General features: G+C 40.6%; 2 protein-coding genes across 5 annotated transcripts in view; one reads left to right on the plus strand and one right to left on the minus strand.

Annotated features, from left to right (window-relative positions):
• Nucleotides 1-9278, minus strand: part of LOC106960585 (regulator of G-protein signaling 5) — a 40125-nt gene that overhangs the window by 12976 nt on the left and 17871 nt on the right. The gene's annotated exons all lie outside the window — the stretch shown is intronic.
• Nucleotides 1-9278, plus strand: part of slc25a23a (solute carrier family 25 member 23a) — a 22149-nt gene that overhangs the window by 8236 nt on the left and 4635 nt on the right. The window contains exons 1-11 of one of the 3 annotated variants that reach the window (XM_015053734.1): nucleotides 195-995; nucleotides 2636-2856; nucleotides 4399-4522; nucleotides 4649-4736; nucleotides 5556-5667; nucleotides 5863-6021; nucleotides 6097-6249; nucleotides 7133-7246; nucleotides 7346-7513; nucleotides 7591-7738; nucleotides 8689-8871. In XM_015053734.1, coding sequence (XP_014909220.1) covers nucleotides 2659-2856; nucleotides 4399-4522; nucleotides 4649-4736; nucleotides 5556-5667; nucleotides 5863-6021; nucleotides 6097-6249; nucleotides 7133-7246; nucleotides 7346-7513; nucleotides 7591-7738; nucleotides 8689-8871 — 1447 coding nt within the window. In that variant the 5' untranslated portion in view covers nucleotides 195-995; nucleotides 2636-2658. Of the gene's footprint in view, nucleotides 1-194; nucleotides 996-2635; nucleotides 2857-4398; nucleotides 4523-4648; nucleotides 4737-5555; nucleotides 5668-5862; nucleotides 6022-6096; nucleotides 6250-7132; nucleotides 7247-7345; nucleotides 7514-7590; nucleotides 7739-8688; nucleotides 9041-9278 lie in introns of those variants that run through there. The other 2 variants (XM_015053731.1, XM_015053732.1) reach the window with 2 other exon arrangements.

Below are 9278 nucleotides of genomic sequence, written 5' to 3' on the forward strand. Positions count from 1 at the left end.
AGCCATAAAATCAGAAAAATACCAGGCGCCCCAGTTACAATTATGGTCTTAAGAGGGTTAAAAGAGAAGTCGAGAAAAACAACCAAAGAAGAAGTTGAGGATAAAACAAGAAAGGTCATATCAACAGTTTGGCGGTATTTCATATTAAAACAATAAAATTAATCATTTTCAATATAAGTATTGCCCAGTTCTATCCTACGCTGTCACGCAGCTAAATGCTGGCAGCCCTTGTTCTCATATTTGTGCCATTAAAGCACCAGTTGGACACTGGGAAGCTGCTTTAACAGTCCTCTGAGGAAAGGAGCTGATGTCCTCCTCACTGTTTACGAGAAGTGGGCGACCGGAGTGAAATGGCAACTATCATGTGAGGAAACTTGAAACCTGCGGTGCAAACGCACTGAAGACATAAAGTCCTGACAGTTACAGCTTTGAAATGTTATCTGTGCATGTTGTGTTTAGTTAGTTCAGATAAGAGCTTAAGCAGAGATTGTCTGTATATCTTTTTGGCATCTAAATAGTTGCAGGTGCTGCACAAATGAAAGAAAAAGGCGAACTAAACGTTTGCACGCATAAAAGAAAAGAGGAACCGTTTTGGTGGTAAAGAAGAAAAATATTATAAGTAATCTGAATGCGTCTTGTGAATGCTTGAGGGAAATAAGTCAGCTAAGCATTAAAGAAGAGGAGAGAAGTGGAACACGCAGCTTTGAACCAGTTCTACATCCTCCACATTCACTCATCGGACACCGTGGCCGCCAGCGGACTGCTTCTCTCTCCCCTCTTCCTGCTTCGTGAACAGAACCGTGTGAAGGAAATCCACCCAGCACGGAGCGAACAGCTGGGCTAAACCGGGAACCCGCGGGATCCACTGGGACGTAGTGGATCCGCGTCAACTGGCCCCAGTACACGGAGCTCCGGAGCCGCTGCTTTCTCCCGCCAGTCACGACCCTCCTCTGCATCCGCCTATGGACGGCGGCGCCTCGGCGTGCAGATAAACAGTGAGTCAGGCTGAGGCAGAGGTCTGCTGGGTTTTATAATTAGACTCCAACAGCCTCCATAACTGCTGGAGGATTAGATTATGCGTGATTATCATTGCAGCCTGCGTCAGTGCGTGGAGCTGTGAGCTGAAAATATACACTTTAATTGCTAATGTGTCTTTATTATCGTCATGTAATTTGTACATAATTCCAGAATAAGAGATGATTTGTGCATTAGCAGAAATATTTTCGGTGCTGAAGTGTAAGGACCTAAATATGCTCGCCGGTTGAAAAAGAAAAAACAGTCAACAGGGAAAATGTTTTTCATTCTTGTAAACTATGCCTACCAGGGCCGGACTTAGGGAAATCTGGGCCTCTGGGCTGGAGTCAGTTTTGGTGCCCTATGCTCACACATTTTTTTATTTCCCTCAAAGTGCAAAGAGTTGGCTAAACATCACCTTCAAGCTGCAGGAAGACTCAGTGGTGTTAGAGGAGTTTATTGACGGTAACCGGTCAGGAAATGGGCAGGGAGGGAGAATGGAGGGGAAGGACATGCAACAACAGACTCAATATCGTGACGTGAACTTCTGAAGTTTGCCTCAACTGACTTTGTACCTCTTCTTTCTGAAACGTTCCCTATAAACATGGCATAGTTTATAGGGAACCCTCACAAAAATTGACCTACTCTCTTTTTTGCTTTCCAAAGAAATGACTCCTGGCCCTGTGATCCTGTGTTTAGTTGTGATTCTACTGGTAAAAGTCACTGATGGGGCTACTGACATCATTTATAATGTGTTCTCTCCTTGTTTTTTTATTCTTTCTAGAGAAAGTAGAGAAAGAAAGAATCACATAGTTGTGGATGAAGTTACTGAAACAGCTATTGCTGCACTCATCATTGTTTTCCTACTTTTATTTTTCCATAAAAAGCACATGTAGTTAATTGATTCTGTGTTTTCTATCCTAGACAAAATATTTGACAGAAATGTACATGAGTACTTTCTTAACACAGAAAGTATGTATGGTCCAGGAGGAATATGGCTTTGTGACTGGATTACTGAGTTAGATCAGCTGTCTTGCAAATGGATCTTTTTTTTTTTTTTGACGGTATATAAATAAAATAAATTGAAATTAACTCAAAGATGAAGCCCAGCTTTTTAAAAGAAATTGTTAGAGCTGTTCATAAATGCTATGAATGCCATAAATCACCACCTGAATACATCAAACTCCAAATAAAGAGCCTCCTTGTGACATTTTTTGACAAATTGAATTCAGGTGTGAAAGGAACACAACAAAAACCTCAAAGGTTTCAACCAGTATGATTCTCCATATTTTGTCCCTTGTTATTTTTGACCTTCATTGATTTTGCATCTCCAGATCTTGTTGCATAGAGAGGGTTGTATCCCTACCCAAGGAATCATCTGTTCAAGTACTCTTGGTGAAATCTTTCAATATCTTGCCTGATATGTGCAGTAATAAGACATTTGGTTATGTCTGCATGAATATTTAATTGAAAAGACCTTCAGCACAACTGCATTGGCTCCCCTTCTGGGCCTTAGGTGAAGAAGCCAAGTCTAAAAGTCCATCGCTGCCTCGGTGTGCGGGTGTGAAGAATGTTCATTGTTCGCTATGAAGCTTGTTGAACTGATGCTCTTGCATTGCAGCTGACTCCAAGTGACGACCGGCCATGACAACCCAGCGGTCGACTTGGATCCTGAAGGTGCAGTGTCAGGAAGGTGAACATTTTGTTCCAGATGAGGAGAGAAGGAAGCACTGGGCTGAGCTGTTTGAACAGCTGGACCTCAACAAAGACGGACGCATTGACATGCTGGAGCTGGAGGCGGGGCTGGCACACAGAGGGCTCTCCAACGGCTGCCTAAAGAAGGTAAGTAAGCACCCTCCATTCAGGGCAAATAAGAAAAGAAGGTTTGTAGTTTATCACAGACTAAATGAAACTATGTTAAAAAGTCTGATGAAATGTCTCCCACCTGGGGTGATGTGGTGGCGCGTGGGTAAAGCACAACTCGCATGTGGAGGCCTTAGTCCTCGACACGAACGTCACGGGCTCGAGTCCCGGCCTGATGACCTTTGCTGCGTGTCTTCATTACCCACTTTCCTGTCTAACCACTCTCAAATAATTTATGAATTGATAAACATAAATTAAAAAAAATAAATATTCCCCACCCAGAAAGCATCTAAATATCTTCTCCAACAATTTATTTTGTATTTATTTTGTTGGAAGATATTTCCAACAATAATTACATCTTTAACATCTTTAACATCTTTTTCTAAATTTCATAATCATTTTTGGCAAGATCTATATGCCAATCTTTTACTTTGTTGTATAACAGAACATAACAGGGTTAATTGTGTCCCTCGTAATAATGGAAGGAAAACAAAATGAAAAATATTACTTTAAGTAAAACGGATAATGGCCCATCTTTATTCAAACTGCGCCATGTGAAGTGGCTTGAGTTGGTTTTTGTAACAGTGTACAGTGACCCACACATGTTTGTGGGTCTTAGCACTCAGTGGTTTCTGTTGAGGTCTGGTTAAAAGTGTGCAGCCTTTCCGCTGCTTTCATCCCGTAAACGCTCTTGAACCGTGCGACCTCCGGTTTGTTTGTGTACAGTTTGTGCCAGAACATCAGCGGCGTGGCTGTTTTGTGAACACAGGCAGGCAATTTAACTCTCCTCGGTCTGTCTGTGGCGCTTTGCTTTTCGCCGTTTCTCCGTATTGCCGTTTCGTTTTCCTCCTCTGCTTTTGTGTTTAATATGTAAAGTTAGAGAAAACATGAAAATCACGACAGGAGAAGAGTCGCTGTGTGCGTGTGGCCATGTGTCTGTGAAGGTTTCTGCATGTGGGCACGTGAAGGGCAGCGTGGTGGTTATTTCTGTCTAAGGAGGCTGCTCTTGTAAGCTGAGAATGGTAACCTTTATCCCTGTTGTACTCCTTGTATTTTTTCATGTATTATCAAGTTGTCCTGGTTGTATTTCTGAGGTTTTGTTCAGTTCCTATAGGTACCATTTTTTTGTTTGTTTTACTGTCCAATAATTTGTTATATTTTAGTATTTTAGGTTCATTTGTATGTAGGCTTTTTAGGGAGGATATTTCAATAAAGCAGGGTGGCAATCCAAAGTGTGACCCATTTGCCCCATCAGCACAGGTGTTGAAGTATTTTTTTCTCTTATCATCCACACTTTTTGCTTCTACTTTGAGTAAGCAGGGCCACAAACCTTCAGCGACTTTTCCTCCTAAGCAGAACTATGGGCATACATTCATTAAACATGGCCAAATATATTATTTATATATATTTATTTCATAGATAGATAGATAGATAGATAGATAGATAGATAGATAGATAGATAGATAGATAGATAGATAGATAGATAGATAATATATTTAAATTCTTCACTTACATTGTCAGATTGTAGAGACTGGGGACACCAACCAAGACGGAGTCCTGGACTTCGAGGAGTTTGTCGAGTACCTTCACAACCATGAGAAGCAGCTTAAAGTCATGTTTCACCATGTGGACAGAAACAAAGACGGTCTGTGGCCGAAAGGATTAAGACGGAAGAACAATGAACCTCAGTGTTGTTGTTTTTTTAACATGTTGTTTTATCCCAAACCTCCCAACTTCCTTCTTGTGTTCTGCTGTCTCTTCATATCTGCAGGTCGGATTGATGTGGAAGACATTCAGGACTGTCTGCACACCATCGGTGTGAATGTTAGCCCTGAAGATGCCACTAGGATTATGCTAAGGTTGGTCATCCAGGCTCTTCTTCACAACACTACACAGTTGTAGCCAGATTTATGAACCGTTCAAAAACAGACAGAATCTGGCTTTTTCACAAAATCCAACGGTAAGTCAGGCTAAATCTCTCCTGTTTTATCGTAGTTAGGTTTGCAAAACTAATTTGTTTGCTAATTGCCAGGATAAGGACTTTGTGAATGAATAAATGGATGGATCCAAGCTCATTCTCTGAGTGAAAGTAAAAATTTTAATTAAAAAAGTAGAAAAATCCCTATGAATTGGTAGTGACAGCTGTTAGTTATTTGATAGGAGTAATAAATATTAATGTATTTTAAAATATCATTAAATACAGTTACTCTTTGTTTACTTATTTAAAGTAACTGGAGTCCTAAAGTAGCTTGTTTTATAATTGGTTGTTTTTTATGGCGGTTTTTTAAGTGTAGTGTTTAAGTTTGTAGTGCTTTGACTGCAATGATGTGCAATTTTAGCCATGAAGTCTTAAAAAAAACACTACAATAGATTTTAAATACTTTATCTCACCATTTTTATAATTATTCCAACATATACCCTAAAAGATCATAATAAACTTAAATCCAGATCACCCATCCACATTACTTGCTGACTCGGTCATTGACGTGTTGTTTTACTATATACTCAAGTTATTGATTAATTGATTACTAAATTAATTGACGATTATTCCAATGATGGATTCATCACAATGAATCCTATTCATCGTTCCAGCCCTTTAGAAATAAACTTTCCTATCATACGTTATGGCTGCAGTGCCTACGTCAGTGTGCCTGTTAATACGTTTGTTTTTTCTTCAGCATGGACAGGGACGGCACCATGACGATTAACTGGAGTGAGTGGCGCGACTACTTCCTGTTCAAACACCTGAGCGACATGGAGGATGTGGCTCGGTTCTGGAAGCGTTCAATGGTAAACGAGCTTGCGGAACTTGAACAAGAACATCTGTAAAAAAACAGAGACGCCGCAGTTAGTTGGAACGTGACGGAGGTGGTTCCTACAGTCGGTCTCTAGACTACAAAATATCAAATGTCTGAGATTTATTTCTAACTCCTTATTTTGAAATGTGCAGCTTGTTCTTTGCTCCCCGATTTATGGTCTCAGTAGATATTGGACACAGGCGAGCAGCTGACGGTCCCAGAGGAGTTTTCGGAAGCGCAGAAGAAATCTGGCTACATGTGGCGGCAGCTGATGGCGGGAGTCATGGCCGGATCTGTGTCCCGAACCGGAACCGCTCCACTGGACCGCCTCAAAGTCTTCAGACAAGTCAGTCCAACAGCAGTATTGTAAAATGTATGAGAAAAGGAGTGTCTTATACCTAACTATTCCCTCTCTGTACAGGTACACGGCTCCTCTGATTTTAGAGGCAGCGCTCTAAGCGGGTTTAAGTACATGCTGAACGAGGGAGGACCATGGTCTCTGTGGAGAGGCAACGGAGTCAATGTTCTGAAAATCGCTCCTGAGACTGCCATCAAATTCTCCGCTTATGAACAGGTGAGCACTTCTACGACACCTGTTGGACGAGTTTTGAGCTGGATCTGTCGTATCGTTCGGCTTGTATGTTAAATTATCATTAAAAATGATTTGTTTTCCCGTATGGCAACACTTAGCTTGTAAGTCAAAAGCAGATGGATTATACACTGTGCGTCATTAAAAGGAAAAAAAGTCTAACCTAGCAGTAAGAAGGTCAAAATTGTAGTAAAAGTCAAACAACAGACAATGAGATTCTTTCGCAGATGACAGTCTGACCCGAATAAGCTTCAGATATCCAAATTTTCACTTCAATCGTCATCTGGAATTCATTTGATTTTATTCTATTAAGTTTAACTTCTCTTTCATTTGAATAAGTCCAATACAACAGAGCTCAGATTAGTTCAGTTTAATCCAATCAGTTCTATTCTATTGTAGTTCAGTTCAGTTCAGTTCAGTGTGGGTTGTGATATTTATGATGCACAAATTCACAACAAACCCCATCTTGAGAAGCTTTATGAATACAAAGTCAGCTTATATGAAACTAAACAGACTGTTTCAGTACAAGTAAATCTGGGCCAATCCAAGACAAATACAATCAACCACAGTCCAATTCAATCCGACTATAATACAATGTGGTCACAACGATGCATGCAGACAGTCATAATTACAGGCTGCATTCTGAAAATTAACTGCTGGAAATTTAACTTGTATTAATTAACAAGGCAGTGGTATTGCTCTTCTCTCACAAACTAATGAATGGCACGAAACTAAGATGTTAGTAATATAAAATCTAAGTCTTGTAGCTACATTTCCCTTTAGTTTTGAGTTTATTTAAGATCACAGAGCATAAATGTTTGACAGTGATGCTTATTCCAAACCTTTGCCTTCCATGTGTTCTGCATAGATCAAAACTGTGATGCGCGGTCATGATGAAACAAGAACTCTGAGGCTTCATGAGAGGTTCGTCGCCGGCTCTTTGGCTGGAGCAATAGCTCAGACAATCATTTACCCGATGGAGGTAATGGGCCGAACATATACGAATCATCCGACGGTGCTAACAGGAAACGCTAAGGTTGCTTATAAATGAATGATCTCAGTCCCTCTGTCTGTGTATCAGGTGCTGAAGACGCGGCTCAATCTCAGAAAAACGGGTCAGTTCACAGGAATAGCAGACTGCGCCAAACAGATCCTGCAGCGGGAAGGCGCCGCGGCCTTCTACAAGGGCTACGTCCCCAACATGCTGAGCATCGTCCCTTATGCTGGTATTGACCTGGCCGTGTATGAGGTCAGAGGGACGCGCAGCTCTCGGTGTGGCGCATTTCCCCCGACTCTTCACTTCCCACTCATTCTTGTCTTCCACAGACGCTCAAGCTTTCATGGCTGAACCGGAACACGGGCTTGTCTGACCCGGGAGTGATGGTGCTGTTGGGATGCGGCGCAGTCTCCAGTACATGCGGGATGCTTGCGAGTTACCCGCTGGCACTGGTCCGCACACGCATGCAAGCACAAGGTTAGGACGGCTGCTGGCATCTGGATTCCACCAAATGTTTCAGAGAATCAAATATAGTTTCATATCAGCCAAATTGCATTATAAATGTAATTAGAGTGGATGTATGATTTGACTGAATTGACGTTTTGTTGTAAATTGTCTTTTTCCTGCGATTGCTTCCTGGAGGGGTGGACTGTGTTAAGGTTTTAAATGTTACCCGATTGCTAACGTTTGTCACGTAACGCGCCGGTTCAGTGCTATGAAGCTTACCGGAAATTCCCTGTGCTGCAAACAACACCGTCTTCCACCTCAAAAAGAGAAGGGATATTCTGAACGAGGCAGATGTTAATCTTAACTCAATATTTGGAAGTGTGGCCGACACAGACTGAACGGCTTTGTTCACTTCCTCCGCTGTGGTTGCTAAAACTACAGACAGACTACAATTCTAAAACAGTGCAGAAAATCGACGTAATCGTTCACTATTTCTCTTTCTGTTCACTGATTGGTCAGAAATCTACCAGAGGCAATGCAATTGAAGGACAGAAAGCCCAGATTGTGCTGCAAGCGAGATTGTATTCAGGCGAAACTGCACAGGAAGACAATGGCCAGTTCTAAATAGATGAGATGAACTGAATTTAATTAAATTGAAAGAAACACAAAAAGCAAAAAGCAGTTTTCAAATAATGATTTAATTTAATAAGGGTTGAACACAATCAAAACCAACTAACTTTAATCAACTATTAAATTATTAAAAAATGAATACTTTAGATCTTGTAGTTGTGTCAGTTTGTCTGCTGATATTTGAAATCCAAAGACTCAACATCTTCGGCTGTAATTCCTGAACTACTTCCTTCTTTTTAGAAGGAGACCCAAAGTTCTTATACTTGTATCTCTCATGTTCTGTAAAAATATATAAAATAATATATATTTTTTTTCCTAACTTGATTTTTCCTATATTTCTCTCCAATCAGCTTCAGTGAAAGGATCCCCTAAACTTTCAATGCTGTCGTTGCTCCGCAACATTGTCACGCAAGAGGGCATCGCCGGACTTTACCGAGGAATCTCCCCCAACCTGCTAAAGATCGTCCCGGCCGTGAGCGTGTCCTACGTCGTCTATGAGTATATGAGAATAATGCTGGGAGTGGACATCGAGGGTAGGAGGGGAGGGAAGGAGCATGGGTAGTTAAAGGAGATGCGGTTTGCTGTGAGTTTTTATCTGCAAGCACGTGCAGAAACGTCGTCAGTGCATGACAAAAAGGGCTTTACTCGTGAATAACTTTGAGACAACTTGACTTGCTTTTATGACGCCTTGGAGAAAAAAAACTACTACTGCAATTCCAGACAAAAAAAAAGACTGGGCAGTTAGACGTTGTACTTTTATTTAATTTATTTAGGTTTGATAATAATTTGATGATAATTATTGATCATCAACTAGAGAAAAAAGGTAAAAAAAAAAAAAAAAAATATATATATATATATATATATATATATATATATATATATATATATATATATATATATATATATATAACCCTCTCTCTATCTATATATTTAAAAAAAA

Source organism: Poecilia latipinna, unplaced genomic scaffold (genome assembly GCF_001443285.1).
Source record: "Poecilia latipinna isolate Pla-1442-1.1 unplaced genomic scaffold, P_latipinna-1.0 Scaffold1200, whole genome shotgun sequence".
Classification (NCBI taxonomy): Eukaryota; Metazoa; Chordata; class Actinopteri; order Cyprinodontiformes; family Poeciliidae; genus Poecilia; species Poecilia latipinna.